Source organism: Manis pentadactyla, chromosome 14, assembly GCF_030020395.1.
Source record: "Manis pentadactyla isolate mManPen7 chromosome 14, mManPen7.hap1, whole genome shotgun sequence".
Taxonomy (NCBI): Eukaryota; Metazoa; Chordata; class Mammalia; order Pholidota; family Manidae; genus Manis; species Manis pentadactyla.
The window spans coordinates 684,833-704,365 of NC_080032.1; the positions used below are offsets into that span (position 1 = coordinate 684,833).

General features: G+C 55.2%; 1 protein-coding gene across 4 annotated transcripts in view; it reads left to right on the forward strand.

Annotated features, from left to right (window-relative positions):
* The window catches only part of SYNDIG1 (synapse differentiation inducing 1), a 115,401-nt gene that overhangs the window by 64,772 nt on the left and 31,096 nt on the right, over nucleotides 1-19,533 (forward strand). For 3 of the 4 annotated variants that reach the window (XM_057491590.1, XM_036908685.2, XM_036908684.2), the window contains exon 3: nucleotides 10,443-10,580. The exons of the other annotated variant lie outside the window; for it this stretch is intronic. In XM_057491590.1, coding sequence (XP_057347573.1) covers nucleotides 10,443-10,580 — 138 coding nt within the window. The remainder of the gene's footprint in view (nucleotides 1-10,442; nucleotides 10,581-19,533) is intronic. 4 annotated transcript variants of the gene reach the window in all.

A 19,533-nucleotide genomic window follows, 5' to 3' on the forward strand; every position in this document is an offset into this window, starting at 1 on the left:
AGAAATATATTTGGTAACAGACCGCACTACTTGGAGTCTTACAGCCTTGTGTACGAGGGGACCCACAGAGGTCCAGGTGGGACAGGCTCGGGGGTGACTCAGCGGGCATCACAGTGGTGTTCCAGGGCGGCATGCAGGGCCGGGGCGGGATGGGGCCAGCCGTCCCCAGGCTGAGGTCGGACCCGGAGTTGCTCTCTGCACGGCAGACCTTCCAGGGCTGCTGGCCAGGCTGCGGACATCCCAACGGATTGTGTGGGATTCATCCTAATGTGCCTTCTAGAAAACGAGGGAGACGGACAAATCAGTCATGGTCTCCTCTGCTGCTTTGATCCCTTTTAAGATTATCAATAGGAGGTAAACCACCCAGAGGTGATGGGGTGCAGGCTGCCTATGGGTGGCCTTCAGGGAGGGAGCCCTTGAGCGGCGCCCTCCCCACCGCCCCTGGGTTCTGCAGCTCCTTCAGTCTCCCTGCCACCACGTGGGCCTTTGAGGCCACTCCTCATGCCCGGAGGGCACTCCCCTTCGCAGCCCCACATCGGTTTCTGTATCATTGTGCATGTGTCTGTCTGTCTTGTCGGACACAGTCGTCCCAGGCTGAGTTTCCCAGAAGCGGACAGCAGTATGAGGACTCACAAGCAAGTGATTTACTAAGAAAATGCTCCCAGGGAAGACCAGCCAGCCTGCGAGGGAGGCACGATAGGAAGGGGAGTCAGGAGGGAGAGGGTTTTGGGTGGGGTGCCTGCAGGGGAGCCCTGAGCTGACCCTCGGGGGCCTGGCGGGCAAGATGCCTGCTGGTGCTCCGAGGACCACCTCCCACGTGGAGGGGCTGAAGGTGGGACGCATACACTCATGCGCATGTCCCAGAGTGCACAAAGCTAGGCATGCAATGCAATGGATTCATGAATGAATAAATGAATCTGTCAGAGGAAGGTAAAGTCCAAGGTCAATTTCCCAAGTTATTTTTAATAGAAATGAAGTCAAATTGTGTGAGCCCCAAGCCTATGACCATCTTCTTGGTGAGAATCCAATGTGACCTAACAGAGTGCTTTAAAATGTCACCTGTGTCACATGCAAGAAGCAGACTTGGACCTCGGGCCTCCTGGCACACGGCCAGCCCCACGGGGGCTCTGCAGGGCATCCCGCGTCCTCCTGTCCTGGGGCTGCTGGTCAGCGGCACACGTGAATGGCTCCCAAACAGCAGCCGGCTCCATGTCGGAATATAGGAGCAGCTTGTGTTTTTCACAAACCACCAAAACAAGGACAGACTCCGAACAAGGAGTAAGAAGCACGCTATGAAGAATACTGTGAACAGCATGCCATTGGCATTCTGTTAGAAGGACATCCCACACGCTGTTGCCAGATAGAGCTTGCCCTGCGGGCTGCAGAGCAGAAGAAATAAAAGAAATGCGGAGCTGCCGAAAGGCCGTGGTGGCCTGGCCCAGCCCGCAGCTGCCCCTCCAGGCCCGAGCTCAGCCGGGAGCCCGTCCCCAGCTGCCGTCTGTGTCCTCCCGGCTTTCGAACACAGCCATGCAGAGGTCACTCCCCAGGCCAATTAAACCAAAGCCTCCGGGATCATATTTTTCTTAAAGACCCACAGGTGATTCTAACTTAAGAACCGTGGGTCTGGGGGACTGTGTGCCACTGTCTGTACCAAGACCAACCGCTGTCGGTCACCTGATGGCACGAACCAGGTCCTGTTCTGAGCAGATCTGGGCGCAGTCTCAAACCCTGACACGGTTCCCCAGCACTCACCCGGTGCGAGAGAAAAGGTTTGGTGGCACTGTTTGCCGGCCCACCTCTCTGCCACACACAGTACACCCTGGAAAGTTCCAGCCCCCCAGACATGCCGTTCGGAGCCAGAACACACACATCTGACTCACTAGGTGACTTGTGGCCTGATCTGACCCTGGGCCTTCCAGTCTTCAAAGCACCACTTATTTGACCCCTGAGCCAGCGTGTCCCGCACACAGCCCAGCCGGGTGCCCGCCAAGTGGTCCTGCACCAGAGGGTGGACTGGGAGCACAGCCCCGGGTGGGAGCCGGGCCAGGGCTCAGGACCTGCCTCGTGTCAGGGTCAGGGAGTCCGGGTGCCCAGTGGGGACAAGCTCCGAAGGCCACTGTCCATCCTGGGGCAGGGTGCCGGAGAACCCGGGGCGCCTGAGGGAACTGGAGAAAGGCTGAGTCTGGGCCGAGACCCGGGACCTGCGGGCGTGACAGGCAGCTCGTCACCACCGCCGTTTGTTGGCTGAAGCAGGGGTCCGACGACAAGGCTTGCAGCTCGGGTGCAGGGCAGGGGAATGTCCACTGTGGGGGCACCCCTGGTGCCCCATGGGGAGACAGCTCCCGGAGGGGGAGCCTCCCACGGGTCCTCAGCCTCTTCCAACTCCAGGGTGCGCCCCCATCACTTACTGCACTTAAAGGGCTGTGGACGTGCAGGGCAGGCGGGCTGGTGCCACACCCGAGCAGCTGTCCAGAGGCCTTCTAGTCCAAGTCAGGGGCAGAGACATGCACAGCCGGCTTTACGGGAAACTCGCTCCCTCTCCATGGTGGGCCCCTTTGGGAGTCCACACCGCCTTCTCCTAAGGATGGCCACGTATGGGGATGGCTGTCACGCCCTCCCTGCCCCAGGGCCGGGCCCAGGACAGGACACTCAGGGTGCCCCCACTCCTCCGGCCAGGATGGGGCCCTGTTCTCCTCAACATCCTAGTCACCCTGGTGCCTCTGGCAGTGAGCTGAGAAATGGACCATCCAGGAAGGTCTGTGCTGTGGGGGGCCGCTGGAGCCCTGCCTCCCCGTCTGGACTCCTCGCTCCGCAAATCCCAGCTTCGGGACACCTCCCCTCTCCGCGGCCTGCAGGGCCCTTGTGCCCGTGCACTCTCCAGCCTCCCTTACTCTTTCCACAGTGGGCATGGGGCACCTGCATGGCTTCTTGCTGGCCCCAGGCTGAGCTGCTGGATGCCACGGGGTGGGACTCTTTACACTGTACCTCTGTGCTTCTAAAGACAAAGCAGCTGGTCCAGTTTATGGAAGAAGTAGGTGAGATCCTTGCATGATGCCTGCTGGAGATTCGAGCTTTATCTTTGCTCCAGACAATGACCTGGAGGAAATACATGTGTCTTCAAAGGCACTAGCGGAGCTCCCTTGACTTAAGGCCACACCTCTCAGGGAGGCTGCAGTCCAAACCCTGACACTGCCACGTGCTGGTGGGGATTCTAAGCCCAGGGCCTCCTGTCCATCGCTGGTGAGGACGTAAAATGTGCAGGTACTTTGGACGTGTGTTTCTCTCTAAGTTAAACACCACATGACCCAGCAACTCTATCCTGGGTAAAGAAATGAAAACTTACTTCACATAGAAATTCGCATGCATATATCACAGCATTTATTTGTAATAACCAAACACTGGAAACAAACGTCCATCAGGGCTGAAGAGGGGACGCACAGCGTGCCCCCTCTCGTGGGACATCCCTGGGGAAGAAACGACCATGAGAGGCAGTGGCATGGAGACTCGGAAGTGACGATCTTGCTGTATCCTGGTGGTTGCAGTGGTCATATGACCGACCACACAGTGATGCCATAGAACTGTACAGACTAAAGTGAGGGCATGGTGAGCAGCAACAGCACCCAAGGCCTGATTTAGCCAGTCGTCTTGCACAATGTCAGTGGTTTTTAATCACACCCCACCTACCCTGAAGAAGATAGATGCGGCTCTCATTCGAGCCAAAGGGGATCCGGCTCCCTGGTGGGGGTACAGGGCCAGGCAGGGCCTGGCCAGTAGAGAGGCCCACGGGTCCCTTAAAGGAAAGCGCTCTGAGCGCTCACCTGCGTCCCCACCCCCAGCACCACTGGAGCAAGTGAGTCACTCCTGGCGCTCACCAGGGACTGAGCCCACCTGCTGGATGGATGATGGCCGTGGACGGATGGATGTCACGTCCCCCCAAGCCTGCCTGTGCTCCGGGGAGGGTTCCTGCCCCCCCGGGCTCCTCGGACTCCCAGCCTGCCCTGCAGATTGCCCTGTTCTCTTGGGGCTGCTGAGGTGGGGCAGCCTGCTGTGGGCACCGGGGAGCCGTCCTCTGCCAGACCCCAGGGGCCCTGGCCTTTGAGAAGGTGCCCAGCTGTGCACAGAGCCCATGCTTTATCCTGGAAGCCGCCTTCGACATGTCTGGCTTGGGCGCGTGGCTTTGAAATGTCTGACCTGCTATGCTCCTGGGGGCAGGTGTGTGATGCCAAATGCTGAGTAGCTTCTCTGTGGAAACATGAAAAGGACAAACTTGATGAAATGCCAAGTCGCAGTGTAGAATGAATTATTCATATGTTGAGAAAAAAGCGAATTCAATTTTTTTCATTTTTTCCAGTAATGCTCACAGTGTTTCCATGAAAGCACCATCAAAACCAGAAAAGAAAAAAAAAATGCAGTGCATCCTTCCCAAAGGAAAGAAAGCAACTTAGTGTTCACTTTATCTCCTCAAATGGCACATGTATGAAGGATTTCTCGACTTCTCACTTTTGAAATGATTTTAGACTTCCAGAAAAGTTGCAGGAATAATACAAAGATTTCCAATATATTTGCTGGCCCTGTTCCTTCAGTTCTAATAGCTCACCGTATGTGCTTTGTCATTCTGTCAACAGACCTACGTTTCTGAGCCATTTGCAAGGAAGTCACAGACATGAAGTTCCTTCACCCCCAAATGAACCACGTGTTCCTTTTCTGAAAAACCGGTTCAGTTATAAAATTCGGGAAGTTAAAATCATTAGTCACTATCATTTCTGTAGACCGTTTCCAAATGTTTCAGGTTCCTTCCGTAGTGTCCTTCAGAGCAAAAGGAGAACAGGTGCAGGACCACATATGGCATCTGGGGGCAGGGCCGTCACAACAGTGACGTGGCGCCCTCCTGGCGGGGCACGCTAGGAAGCCCGTGGGGCAGCGTGACCTGTTCTGTAACTTCCATCACCAGTTGAAGGTGGGCCCTGCCACATTTCTCAGTGGCCAGGTGACAGTGTGTCTTTGCAGTTACTAAGTCCCTGTAGGGAGGTACCCTGAGACTGTGGGAGCACCCTGTGTCCCAAGAGTCATTTATCTACTAGTTGTAGCATCCTCTGAAATTTCTAACCCTGTAGTGGCTCCTGCATTTATGAGTTGGCAATCCGCCATGAGGAAGAGTTTCCCTGTCCCCTGTATTTATTGTTTTACCTACTTACTATTTTATCTCAGGCTGGACCATTTGAGTCTTATTTTAGTCAATGAGTTACTATCTCATTTATTGCAATGTTTATTGTATATTCATTGAGATGCTCACTTTGTTACACACTCACCTTTCGAGGTAGCTTGTCATTCTTTAATCATCTCTTACCGTCATTTCCTGGCACCACGATATGATCAGATGCATCTCACACGTTGGCAGCTCCAGCCCTGGAGTCAGCCATTCCCCAGAGAGCCCTGGCGGTCTTGTCAGAGCGATGGCACGGAGAGGCCAGCGTGCGGGTGCCAGGCCTGCTCATTGCCCTGGGGATGGGGGGAAGTCTTGCTTCTAGGCCCTCTAAGCAGACTGAGCTGGGAAACGTACATGCATAGACATGTGTATGTAACGATGTGCATGTACATACACACACGTGTTTATCTATCTATAGCTCCACACTGATGCCCTCGGCCCAGGCCACCCGGCTCACACTGGCGTCTTCCGTTCTCTCTACGACAGCATCGATTCCCCTGCGAGGATGTATCAGTTTCTGTGACCATGCTACTTCAAATGAGCATCTAGGTTGTTTCCCATAGTTTGCAGTTACATACGATTCACCAGTGAATAACCTTATGCATGTGTATTTGTATTATTGGAGGTGAATCTTCAGGATAAATTCCCAGAAGTGAGATTACTGAGCCAAAGTGTAAACACGCATCAATTGTTATGCATAGGTTGGCTCCCTGGCCCTACCCCAGTTTGCCTTCCCTCACCTGTCTCCCCACAGCCCAGCTAAGGGTGTGCTTTGTTGTGGTTTTTTAAATTTTGGTCAACTCAGTAGGTGAAAAACAATCTTCACATAGTTTTTGTTCTCCTTTCTCTAAGCGAGGTTGGACAGCACCCCACCTGGTCTGGGGCGGTGAGAGGGCTCCCAGGCCATGGGATCCAGGAGCACCCACTCCCAGACGATGGCCTGTGCTCCCACGGCCCAGGAGTGAGGTGCACCTGGCGACTAGAAGCCTGGGCTGAGGCCTGCATCCCACCCTTACGTGCAAACCAGTCCACATCCATTGCTAAAACTTCTCTGGACTTTCCATCTGAAAACAGTAAGGGACCCACTGGATAATGTGTTGAGTTCCTCAGACAAATGTAACATAAACTGGCAGCAAGAAGACCTAAAGGGACCATCATAGCCTCAGGCAGCAATCTGTGTAGCTCTTGTGTGCAGAAGATCACATACCCAGGGGATGCAGATTTGAGGCCAGGAACACACTTAGGAGCTGGACTCACAGTTCGTGATACACTGACGTCTGGGGCTGGGCTTGGCCAGGACCCCCACGCTTCTGGGAGGGTTGCTTGGTTGACGCGGGCGAGCCTGGTTTCTCTGGCACACGGTGGTCAGCGCTCTGCCCTGTCTAGCTGTGGGCACCCTCTGCTCTCACCTGACACCACTTTCTCTCTCACTCTCCACACCCCTGTGTGCTCTGCTCACTCCCTACCCAGGGCCTTTGCACAGCAAGGCACCTCCATGTGGGGATCCCAACTTCCTCACAAAGTCCAAGTCTAGGGCACCTCTCAGTTCCAACCACACTGTGAGAACAAAAACACGAGAATGAAGAATTCATACAAGTACCTATATACATCGACTGCCTGCTCTGCCCGGGTCTCTTTTACCTGATTCGTGTGGTTCTACTTCACACCAAGTCTTAGAGAGCTTTGCCCAATCCTGTCTGTGAACATATGATGGGCATCCATTCTCTGTGCTTGTTGACTCACTGGGGGATGGGGCGCACCACCCAGGGTGTCCACGTCCTGAGGGTCCCCCATCCTTCCGCCCCCTCCCAGATGTCCCTGAGGGTGGTGGTCTCGCTCCATACAGCACTGCCCTGGCTGAGCTTTTCAGGTGTTGTCTTGCCAGTGGGTTTCAGCCCCGGGCAAGTTCGCTGTGGGTTCAGTGTGACCAAAGAAATGACAGTAGAACGTTTCTTTGGGGTGAAAGGGTTTATTCGGGGTGTTCTCCCGGGAGTATGTTGAGCACTAGCCTCTCTGCCTCCGCCCAGAGCGCTGGGCCGCGCTCTCTGTATAGCGCAATGATAGCTTACTGCCTACGGGTGTGAAGCAGCAGCCCAGCCACAGGCAGCTACATCATCAGGTGGTTTAAGTTCAGCGAGGACCCTGGCCATAGGAACCCCAACTGCCCCACAGGTCTCTAACCCCCCAGGTCCTCCACAGGCTTGGCAGCAGGCACTCTCACGTGTTACTGTGCCTTAGAAGACCCGTGCCCGGCCCCCACCCCGCTGAGGACCTTCTCTGGGCAACTAGGGCCTGTCCTACAAAGTGGGAGGGCCTCTGCCCAGGGACCATTTACCGCACACCTGCCAGGGGGCTTTCATCCTGGTGGGCCCCTCTGCCCTCTGGGCTCCCACAGGGCCAGCCTCCAGGTGCCCACAGAGGGCCTGCCTCAGGGAAGTGCCCTTTCTTGTCTCTGTTCCCAGCCGTGCCCCACTCCTCCTCTTCCTTGCCAGGTGTGGAGAAAGTGAAGGTTCCTGTGGCCAGGATTCTCACCTGGCCCTGGCTGGCTTGCTCACTACACACTTGTGGGCAATACGTTGTCATTGACTCTAGGTAAAGAGCTCCACCCAGCGCTCTGGGCTGCTGCACGGCCGCAGGAGAGCAGAGGCTGGAGTGGTGGCAGCACCGAGAACAGAGCCTGGGATAGCTGAGGGCAGAGAGGCCCAGAGTCAGCGACCGGCTTGCTGCATGCAGACGCGCTCTGAGTGGACAGGATTCTAGTGCCTGACCTGCCACAGTGGGAATAAAACTGGGTACAACCCTTTCACCCCAAGAATGTTCCCCTGTCATTTCTCAGTCTCACTGAATCAAGAGTGAACTTACCTGGGGCTGAAACCCACGGGCGAGGGAGCAGCCTTGCAGCCCCCGCAGAGCTGAGCAAATGGGAGGCACTGTGATGTACCACACAGCTGGGCATCGGGCCTGGTGGTATGATTATTTTATTAAAATAACCCAAGGAAGAAAACACAAGGGGACCAAGAGCGGGAATAATGAAAACGGGCAGAGAATGCGACTGTGGAGTTGCGCGGGGACCAGCGGGGTGTGAGCTGAGGGTCCCAACGGGGCCTCCACATGAGCTGTCGCCTCCTCTGGGGTGCTCTCCGCCTGCCCGGCGCATCTTCTGATCTAATGACTGTGAGGAGGATCTTTAGAAATGGCTGCCGTGAGTGAAGGATCTCTGGGTGCTGCCGGTGGTGTGCTTTTTCCTTGTGGTTTGCTGGTATCCACGCAGAGTCCCCCAGGCCAGCCTCATCCCCCATCCCCCCTGCTTGGTGGCAAGGTGCCCACAGCCACTTAGACCCACGGAACTCCCACTGACAGAGGAGAGAATATAAAAAGAGCTGGGCTGTTTTTGTCGGCTCTGTAATTTGTCTGAATTTTTAAAGTCTATTTTAATCAAAACGGACTGATTATTTTGGTGCCACGAAGCCACAACTTGCAATTTCCAGTGTGGTTCTCTTAAGCTTCTAAATAAACACCTGTGAAGAGGCGGGGGATGCCCTGAAATGTAGCTGTTAGCTCCCTGCTGGTGTAGCTCTTAGACGTTTCCAGCGTGCCTGTGCCTATGGCCATGGGCCACGTGGCGCCGGCTTCTGTAGACCCACTGAGCTCACCTCTCTAGCCCTGGCTTCCCATTGCTGCCACGACACAGATCGGTCACTAATGGTCATCAGAACCCCTGGGGTACAGAGGTGTGAGGAGGGTGCCTCCCCCCTGGGCAAAAGAACAACTGAGGCCAACGGGCACATGGATGGCCAAGCTGCTCACACCTGCCCACAGCTCGCAGGGCTGGAATGCATGCCTGCTGACCAAGCATTTCTGTGATTTAGCAAGACTTTAACCTCTCCAAGGCCACGTCTATCCTTTGTAAAGTAGAAAAACAAAAATAGTAGGAAAAGCTATTTCCAAAGCTGTTGGGCGGGTCCAGCCGGCCCAGGTATGTAAAACTCTTAGTAAGCTAACACACACCCAAAACAAAAAGCCACAGGAGCCACAGACCTAAACACTCGGCCCAGAGGTGTCATTCCTGTGAGAGGCTGTCCACCTGTCACACCTGGGCCGCTCAGCCTGAAGCCCCGTAGCTGAGGGTCAGGTGAGGCCAGAGTGGCTGTCCTTCCCACCCTGGTCCCACTTCTCAGCGGGTCTCCAGGCCTGGCCGGTCCTGGCCTTGTCCTGCAGGCCCGTCCCTTCCCAGGACATGTCAGAACCCCATGCCCAGGCCTCTTCCAAGTGCAGCTCGGCTGTGCCACCAGCCAGACCCTCTGTGTCCCGCCCCCAGGGTGAGGGTCTGGCTCCATTCCTTTTTTAGAAAACAAAGTCTGGAGTAAAACACCACTCGCCTCTGCGCTCAGGGAGCCCACAGACGGACTGGCCCTGGTGAGGGATGAGTCAGCGTGGATGGGTCATGTTCTGGGGAGGGGGGAGAGGAACAAACTCACAATGGGGGCCCAGCAGGTGGAATTCTGCCCCTGGGCATCTGGAGGTGGGAGGGCGGGTGGTGCAGTCGCCCTTAGGTGTCCCCAGACGCCGTGTGCCCCCTGCTGGGGGGCTCAGCCAATGACCCCCACACTTGGGGAGCGTTAGAATCATCTGAGCTGCTTTCTAAAAATCCCTGCTGGGTCCCCCGACCTCCTGTGTCGGAGTCCCCGGGAGGCTCTGTCCGGGTCTGTGCTGAGCCCCTGGGGAGTGACCCGGTCACAAAGGAGCCACCAGCTCCTCGGGAAGCAGCCCAAAGCTCGGAGGCTGAGGCCAGAGTCCAGGGGGATGAAGGGGGCTCCGGACAGCCCCTCCCTGGTGCCGGCCCTGCCTTGTCCTGCAGCCCAGCATGAAGTTAGGCTGAAGAGTGGCCCCCACACTGTGGCGTGCTCCCCGAGAGGGCTCCGTCCTGCCCCTCACACACTAAACCTTTATCCCTTTTTATCCACCCCTGGGTCCCACAGGCCTATGAAATCCTCTGCTTCTGTAGGACTTTATTTTCCACGAAAGGGCCCACGAGTCCGATGCGAGGATGGTTCCTTCTGGTTTTGGTGCTCTTCCCTGGCTGGGGTTTCCCCCCGGGGGAATAAGCTCGCAGGCAATAGCAAGAGCTGCCTTCCCGGGAGGGTTGCCCGTGCAGCCTGGACACCCCCCAGGCGTCGCACAGCGGCCCCGTGACCGACCCTCTGGTTGACCCTGCGCTGCCGGCTTCTGTCCGCAGAGCGACTGCTCCAGCGACACAGAGAGCGAGGACGGCTTCCTCGTGATGCCGCCGCGGGACCACCTGGGCCTCAGTGTCTTCTCCATGCTCTGCTGCTTCTGGCCTCTGGGCATCGCGGCCTTCTACTTGTCCCACGAGGTAAGGCCTCCCGCGGGGCGCGCACGCCGGCGCGGCCAGGCTGATGAGGAGGGGCAGGACCCAAGCACCCATTCAGCCTGTGCTGCCCAAGAGGTGTGCCTGGCACAGCCGGAGAACAGGCCTGGGGCCGGGAGCTCGCCGGTGGTGGGCTGGCCCCGGGCCCTGCGAGGCGGGCAGTGTTCAGGGAGAGGATGCAGGACAGAAGCGGCGCCAGTGGGGAAAGAGTGGACAGGCCGGGACGCCTGGCCTGGGAGCAGGCCCTCGGGTGCCAGTGGGACTGGCCACTCGCCAGGAAACGCCATGCTGAGGGCGAGGGTGCCGGCTTACTGAGGAAGGGGGCGTGGGCTGTGCCCTTTGTGAAAGGCTCAGTCCCGTAGAATGAATTTCACAGGCCTGTGTGCACTCCTCAGATTGATGTTCTGAGACAGGAAATAGCATTTCGTAGGCGGTGACCCTGCCTCCTTCGTGCACTGCAAGGGTTTCTAAGGGACGGGTTCCTGTCCTTTCCCCTGCAGGGCACCCTCCTGGCTGGGGCTTCATGGAACCAGGTTGGGAAGATTATTTTCTGGCAGATGAAGAGAATTTGTTCAGAACTGATGTACCGATCAGAGAACATTCGCTCTCTCGGCTGCAGAGTGAGGTGTGAGCGCCCACTCCCACCCCAGTGACCCCAAGCCGACCACAGGGAGAGGTGGCTCCTCGGTCGCTGGTGGGCATGGCACCTTCTCACGGGCGCCCCTGGGGCACAAGAGATGCCCCTCGGTGCCCGGGTTTCTTCTGCGGCCTCCAGGACCTGGACCGGGCTGCCCACAGTTGGCGCAGCTCGTGTGCCTGGAATGCTGGTTTCTCTTGGCTTGGAAATGGACGCCCGGGTCGATTCCCACTGTGGCCTCTCGCTCTTGCTGGTTTCTGTGTCGGTTTGGTTTTGTTTGGCGAGAGGAGTCTGTTTATGCACTTTCCTGTCCCCTGCCTGCCCTTTCCTGACGCCACGGAGCAGGGGGGAGCGGTGGTGCCACCGTCTCCTGGGCGAGGACACCGAGAGGCCGAGGCTCTTCCCAGCCTGGGCAAGGAGGGGCCTGCTCAGGGCTGCCTGAGGTCCCGGTTCTGGCAGCCAGTCCCTGGGGGCCAGTGGGGTGTCCTCACTGCAGGGCGGCCTGAGCGGCGGTTCCATGCCCAGCTTTGCTCTGGAGGGTCTGTCTGGGCTGCTTTTCTGTGAGCTCCATGAATGCCATTGGCCCCCTTCCCTGGGACACAGCACGGGACGTAGAGCCCCCCACCCAGGTCTGCAGGGGCCTCGGTGTACCTGGACCCTGAGGAGAGGACCTGGGTGCTCGCGTGCTGAGGGCTGGGATGCCCAGAGGGACTGGAGAACTTGGCAAAGACAGATGTCGGGTGCGCCAAACATGCTCCTCCCCAGGTGGCACCCGGTCTGGGTTGGCTGCCAACAGGCAAGGCAGCCTCACTACCCAAGGGAAGTCCAGGAGCACAGAGCAGAGAAAGCCGGGTCCTCGTGCTCACGGGCCACCCGGGCTTTGCCCACCACTGAATGTGCGATGTCACCCCTCTCCTGAATCCCGGTCCTGCGGCACCTAGTGGGGCAGGACACCTCCCGCGGGCCATGCCCACTGAGAACACCCTGCACCCGCCCTGGCCAGGGAGCACGTCAATGTCAGAGCTGTACTTTGCCTGAATTTATGGGACTGACACTTTCACGGTGAATTCCACTGGGATGGTGTTACCCGCTCCAAGAGATGCGCGTAGACAGTGGTATGAATGTGCGGCAGGAGACAGGGTCAGTGGGGCGGGCACCCACCTGCTCTCCCTGCCCTGGCTGCCTCACACACCCTGGGGTGAGGCCCTGTCGCAGGGAGGCACATCTGTCTGCAGCCGGTAGTTAGAATAAACATCAAGGCCACAGTTGCAGGCTGGCATTCAGATTCTCTTTCTCAGAAAGTAACTATGTTCCTCACACCTTAAGAAGGCCTTAGACTTGGGCTGACAAGTCGCGGTGTTTAGTATCTTCGACGGCAGAAATGTCGCTGGTTTAACTGCGAATACAGTGCAGCTTCTGTGGCGGCCCCTGCACACCCCCCGCCCCCGGCTCTCGGTGCCTCCCTCATGCTGTGAGCCTGGGGTGCCCTTCAGTGGCCCTGCAGAGAGAAGGTGCCACTTCTCCAGGAAGCCATCTCTGGAGGTGGGCGCCCTTCTGGGCAGGGCCCCAGGCTCAGGCCCGTGCAGCCTCACCACTCACGGCTGTGGTGGTTCTAGGCTTTGCTGCAGACGCAGGAGGCAACCAGCCCTGGTACACAGCACCCCAGGCCAGCCAGGGGCCGCGAGGTCTGCAGTGGACACCTGAAGGGTGCAGGCAGCTGCCAGGGGTGAGTGAGTCGCACACAGTGGGACAGACACACACTGAGGCATCACAGTAAACTGGACCCATGCCCTCCCCGTGCCTCGCGCTGCCCTGAGGAGGTGCAGCTCGGTGAGGAAGCCAAGACCCCCAATTCCGAGTCCTTTCAGAAGGAAATCTTTGACGTCGAAGTGTGGCCTTTCTCTTCTCCTATCACAGATCATCTCTCAGTGTAGCCACTGGCATTAGACGGTGTCTGCACTGTCAGAACTACCACTCTGAGGCCATTCCAGGAGAACAGAACGAAACCAAACAGCCTTCAGTGGTTGGAGGGCATTGTGCAGTGATGAGGTGAACAGGACCCCTGGACTCACAAAACCCAGGGTATGTTCTGTTCTGTCCTCATCCAGCCGGGGCCAGGTCAGCAGGCAGCTTTGCCATGCCTAGACTCTTGGTCCATAAACGGCGGTGAAATAAGCCACGGTGTGGAGCTGAGCAGGGTCAGGGAAGTAAAGTCAGAGTGGCGGGAGCTGACCACACACTCCTGGAAACCCCAAGGGTCAGAACATGTGGGTCCCCAAGTGAGGGGCCCTGGAAGGAGACAGGTCCTTCCTCCAGCAGATCTGATCATGAGAAAGAGGCATTAATTAAGTATTAGCAATGAAAGTGTTTGTGAAGTGAGCAACATCTGCTGCACCGACTAGGTGCTGGTCCGTGTTAAATACCTGGCGCCTGGCTTCCCAGGGGCTCCTGCCAGCAGCAGGGTGTCCACCCCCAGACCTGAAGAGCAGAGCCTCCAGGGTGGGGCCTGGGAACCTGTGATTGAACAGCCCCTCCTGCTGGTCCCCACGCTGCCCGAGCTTGAGCTGTGCTCTCCCACGCACATGATCCCGAAGGACATCTGCCTCTTGTCGCCCTGTGGGCCATGGACACCAGGCTGTGAGGTCCGCCTGGCTGGGAGCCACCTCCAGAGGAGACAGCTGGCTGAGCCCAACGTGGTGAAGGATGCAGCATGGAGGCTGGTGGGAGAGACGGGGTGAAGTGCTCGTCCACAACTTCATTTTACTCCAATGGCATTATAATTGTTTAGTCCAGCTCCTGATGCAAAGCCAGTTTTACAAACCAATTTATAGGGAAAGTGTTTTGTGCAATACTGGTAGATTCATCTAGGAGGGATGCTTCCGATCGATGTTGAGGGTAGAAATGAATCCACGATCTGTTGAGGAACTGCTGTGAGCTAGTAAATGCACACACCTTATCTTTTTTTTTTTTTTTTTTTTTAAATAATTATTTTTTTATTGAAGGGTAGTTGACGCACAGTATTACATTACATTAGTTTCAAGTGTACAACACAGTGGTAGAACATTTATATACATAATTTGAGGTTCCAGCTATCACCCTACCAAGCTGTTACAGTATCTTGACTATATTCCTTATGCTATACATTACATCCCGGTTACTTTTTTATTTTACCATTGGAAGTCTGTCCTTTTTTTTTTTTTTTTTTTGTGAGGGCATCTCTCATATTTATTGATCAAATGATTGTTAACGACAATAAAATTCTGTATAGGGGAGTCAATGCTCAATGCACAATCATTAATCCACCCCAAGCCTAATTTTCGTCAGTCTCCAATCTTCTGAGGCATAACAAACAAGTTCTTACATGGAGAACAAATTCTTACATAATGAATAAGTTACATAGTGAACAGTACAAGGGCAGTCATCACAGAAACTTTCGGTTTTGCTCATGCATTATGAACTCTAAACAGTCAGTTCAAATATGAATACTCATTTGGTTTTTATACTTGATTTATGTGTGGATACTACATTTCTCTCTTTATTATTATTATTTTTAATAAAATGCTGAAGTGGTAGGTAGATACAAGATAAAGGTAGAAAACATAGTTTAGTGTTGTAAGAGAGCAAATGTAGATGATCAGGTGTGTGCCTGTAGACTATGTGTTAATCCAAGCTAGACAAGGGCAATAAAACGTCCACGTATGCAGAAGATTTCTCTCAGAACAGGGGGGGTGAGGTTCTAAGCCTCACCTCTGTTGATCCCCAATTTCTCACCTGATGGCCCCCCTGCGACTGTGCCTGTCTTAGGTTGTTCCTCCCTTGAGGAATCTTACCCGTCTCTGGCTAACCAGTCATTTTCCGGGGCCATACAGGGAAATGTGAAGTTGGTAAGTGAGAGAGAAGCCTTATTGTTTGAAAAGGTTAGCTTTTTACATCTTTGCATATTTATGCCCTGTGGCTTCTATGCCCAGCATTTGTCTTGAGGTATCTTTACCACTTGGAAGAATTATGATACTCGATAAATTTGATACGAGGCACGAATTCTATTTAAGGGTTGTAATTAGGAAGGAAGAAGAAAATCTATAGAAGTAGCAGGCGGAAGAAAACATGGGAAGATTGATTATTTCTTTGGCATATCTTCTTGTAGAGTAACTTCAGCATGAATAGGTTTTAAGCTACTACTTAAATTGCACACACACATTAACATAATAGGAGTATAGTTACATAACCAAAGCATATCTGTAATTACCAGCCATCTCCAGTGAAACCGAGAAAACCAGTTAGGCACCTTAGGCATTTGTGAAAACTTATCTATGACATGGCACACACCTTATCTTATTTAATCTTTTCAATGAGTCTGAAAGGTGGGAAATTATTACTCCATTTTGTCGATGAAATAAACAGAAGTTTCAAGGGATTAAATAAATCAGAGAGGTAGCAAGTATGGGTACATGATGCAAATATCGAAATTTCTAACTCTTGAAATCCAACTTTCTGCAACAAAACTTTGACTTTGATCTGTTTGCAGAGAAGACATAGAAACAAAGTCCTTGTTTCTAAAGCCACTGACTGGCCCACACCCCTGCCCGCCCCTCCCCACAGCTTGGGGCGCAGCAGGGAAAGGAAGGGAAGCCCACTCCAGGCAGGACTGTGGCACAGCCCTCAGCACCTTCACTCAATCCCAGAGGCAGGTGGGACCTGACGCGGAGGCCCTGTCCTGAGGCCTTGGGTCTGGAACTGGGCACCGGCAGGCCTGGGGGCTGCATGCGCACATCTGCACAGATGACTTTTGCTTGGAGCCTTTATTATGTCTTGATTTCATTTCATTTCATAAAATGTCTCTCTCTTTCACTAACTGCAACAATATAACAATAATTAAATGAGAAAAGGGTATTAAAAATCAGATTATGATTTTTATGAATAGCACCAGCAAAGGGAATTGGACAAATTAGGGAAAAAAGAGAATCTCTTTATGGCCTTAAGACCCAGAAGAACCAGAGTCCCACGCGGCCGATAACAGCACCTGTGAGACCCACTTTCTCATTCGATGTCTGCTGAGTGCCTGCTGTGCGTCAGGCCCTGGTCTGGGTGCAGGGACCTGTTAATGAACAGAGCGGATGCCCACCTTCACAGAGCTGACTTCCTCATGGTAAGAGGCAGGAAATGAACAGAGTGCCCCAGAGCAATACATCATAAAGACAAGATCAAGTCAGAAATGGATATGGCACATACTGTTAAATAGGGCGGTCGCGGAAGGGCTGGCTAGGAGGATGACATTTCATCATAAAACCAGGCAGACCCCAAGGATCCCTTGAGGGAGAGGTTTTTACGCAGAGGGCAGCCCAGGCAGAGGCCCTGAGGGGGGAACGTGCCTGTGTGAATAAGGGGGACGCGGAGGCCAGTGTATCACAACAGGGCCCTTGGGGAGAGGGAAGGAGGAGAGGGGACAGGACCTGAGACGTGGATCCCTTTTAGGCTGGAGCAGTGACAGGGGCTCTCTCTCTGGGGTGTTTGAGTGGTGCAGAGGCACCGTGTCCACCCTCTAGCAGGGGATCTAGGCTGGAGTGTGGTGCGGTCACCCAGGGGACGCAGCCACGGTCCAGGCCACAGTCATGCCGGGAGCTTAGTGAGAAGCAGGGAGACAAGGGTGACTTTTGGAAGAAGGGCCAACAGGTTTCAGCTGTGGGCGTGAGAGAGGAGGGAAGGGACAAAGCCCCGGGGGGACGGAGCTCCCCCCGGCTGCGGGGGCTGCACGGCGGATGGGCAGGCAGAGCTGGGCTTTGGCCTGGCGGGTGCGCGATGCCTAGGGGCCTCCAAGCAGAGATGTGGGGGCCCCAGAGAGCAGTCTGAGCTGAGGACGGAACCACCGTGAGATGGGGTCTGAGAGTTAACCTCTCGGCAGTAAGGAGGCCAGTGGTGACATCGCCGAGAGCGGTTTTGGGGTGCTGGGAGTGAGAGCCCACGCACACCGGCTCAGGAAAGAACAGCAGAGAGCAGCCCAGGCGGCGTCAAGCTCTGCCAAGGGCATCCGGAACAGGAGCTGCGGTGTGGGGGCCTGAGGGAGCCTGAGGGGTGCCGGTGATGCTGGGGTTCTTGTTTGCGGAGTCAAAGAATGAACTCAGCGAACAGTCAGGTAGGAGAGCCAGGGAGACTTTTATTTAGAGATACAGTGAGAGGCCAGGGCTCCCGGCTCACCCCAGGAGGGGGCAGGAGAGCCCGGGGCGGTACCTTGTCTGGGGGATTTACAGGCGGTTGAGAGACAGAGGGCTAGGGATGCAGACCCACTAAATGGTCTCTAAATGTTTATCTTTGAAGACACACTAAATTTCTTATCAGTTTTTCCAGACTATTTTGCAGAGTTAACATAAGAAATTTACTGCTTTGATGTTTTTCCCAGAATAGCAATTTCTTGGTTTGGGAGCATATGAATCAAGGCTGCCTGTCCTGCTCTCAAGGTGGGCTGAGTTATTGTCTGTTTGCTAAATAGTAAGTTAAGAATCTTAATTCTTAACTTCTTGGGTGTTAAAATGCAATCTCATCTTTAAGGTGGGATCCTTCCTGCCCTTCCCTATGCTGTTCACGGCGGGGCCTGCCTGCTGTATTAATTGCCCAGGTTATATATGACTTGACTAGGGGCTGGAGGAGGAAAAGCAGCATCTGGGCTAAATTAAAGATAAGCTGGGCCTTTTAGCCGCTAAAGTAAATTTCACAATAGCCTCATTTAATTGACACAATGAAGACACGGGCTGTGCTGAGGTGTTTTCTTATCTGGGGGATGTTCAAACATTCCAGGCCAGGTTACTCCTGGCTTTTTAGTTTTAACTAATCTCACTGAAGAATGCTTATATTCCTAGTTTGATATTTTACTTTAGAGAATTAATGTGACTGACTTTGCTTAATTGTTCAACACAGGGTTTTGGAAGGGGTCTTTTTCCAGAAGCCCCCACCCTACTCTGACCACACCCACAGTCCCTGTCTCACCGGGAACGACCGTGTCTAGATCTGGGTCCTGGCTACACGCTCGCCAGCACCCCCACACGTGTGAAGCCGACCCACATGTTGAGCATCATCCTCGTGATTGTGCATTTTCTTCAAGAATGTTACCGTTTAATTCAAAAGTTTGACTGTGGGGAGAGAGCAGTTGGATACAGCGCACCGGGCGATCGCCTTTGGGGGGTGTTGCTGTAAACAGAGAAATGGGTGGTAGCTGCTGGGGAAGGCGGTGACAAAGGCGTACTAAGTGGGAGATATTGAAGCATCCCCGTGCGGATGAACGCGGTGCAGCAGAGGGAAGTCGCCGCACTGGCAGGGCTGGTGGGAGAATTCCGGAGAGATGTTCTGGAGCAGGTGGCAGAATGAGAAGAGGGAGGGGCCGCCTTCCCTGGGAGCCGCGAGGGCGGCGGGCCTGCCCTGGACTGCGCGCCTGCAGAGGGGAGGGTTCCTGGGCAGCCTCGGTGGGTGCGCACGCGCGGCTGTGCCCAGGCAGAGCTGGGTGCTCCTGGGCTGCCAGCACACCTGAACAGGACTGCCGAGAAAAGGCACCGGGGCTCGGCGGCAATGCGCTCCGGCGGGCAAGGCGTGGGGACAGGAGCAGGCCCCGCGCACCGGGCCCTCCCTCGCTTCCTGCGGCAGCCTCAGGGGAGGGTGCCCCTGCCCACGTCTCCAGAGGGGGAGCCCAGTCCGAGACCCCAAGAAGCAGGTCCCAGGTGCTCGGTGATCCCGTGCCCGTGACTTTGAGTCCCGCGGGTTAGAAGAAACCCCGAGCCTTGAGTCAGGGGTCATGACCCGCACCCAGGGAAGGAGCGCCCTCTTGTTTCCTCGGGGAAATCACAGCCCTGATGACAGCCCCCAGGGAGGGGTCTGTCCCTCCCCCACCGGACTCCACCAGGACTGGCTGATGCCAAGTTAGGGGCGGGAACCAGGCAGTCCTGAATAACAGATGCTTAAGACGCAGACTCTTCTCCTGAACCGGACTTTCTCCAGCAGAGCAGAAACGTCGGTGCATTTCTGAGCCCCCCTTTTCCCAGCTAAATAGTATCTCTGCAAATCCCGCCAAGGTGGAAGGAAATAATTATGGGATTTTATAGGTGAAAACCTGTCATTCAGAGAAGCCCTGGTGGACACACGAGGGTCGCCGTCGCTGTTCCAAAGGGGATCACCAATCTCCCTCCCGACTCCTCGCCCTGGAAATCAGTGCTCGTTGTTCACGTCGGCTCCTGGCATTCTTGTCAGGCTTTCCTATAATCGCTGCCACGTGTCACCTCCCAGGGCCACCGCAGGTACCGCACACAGCCGGTTGCTGGG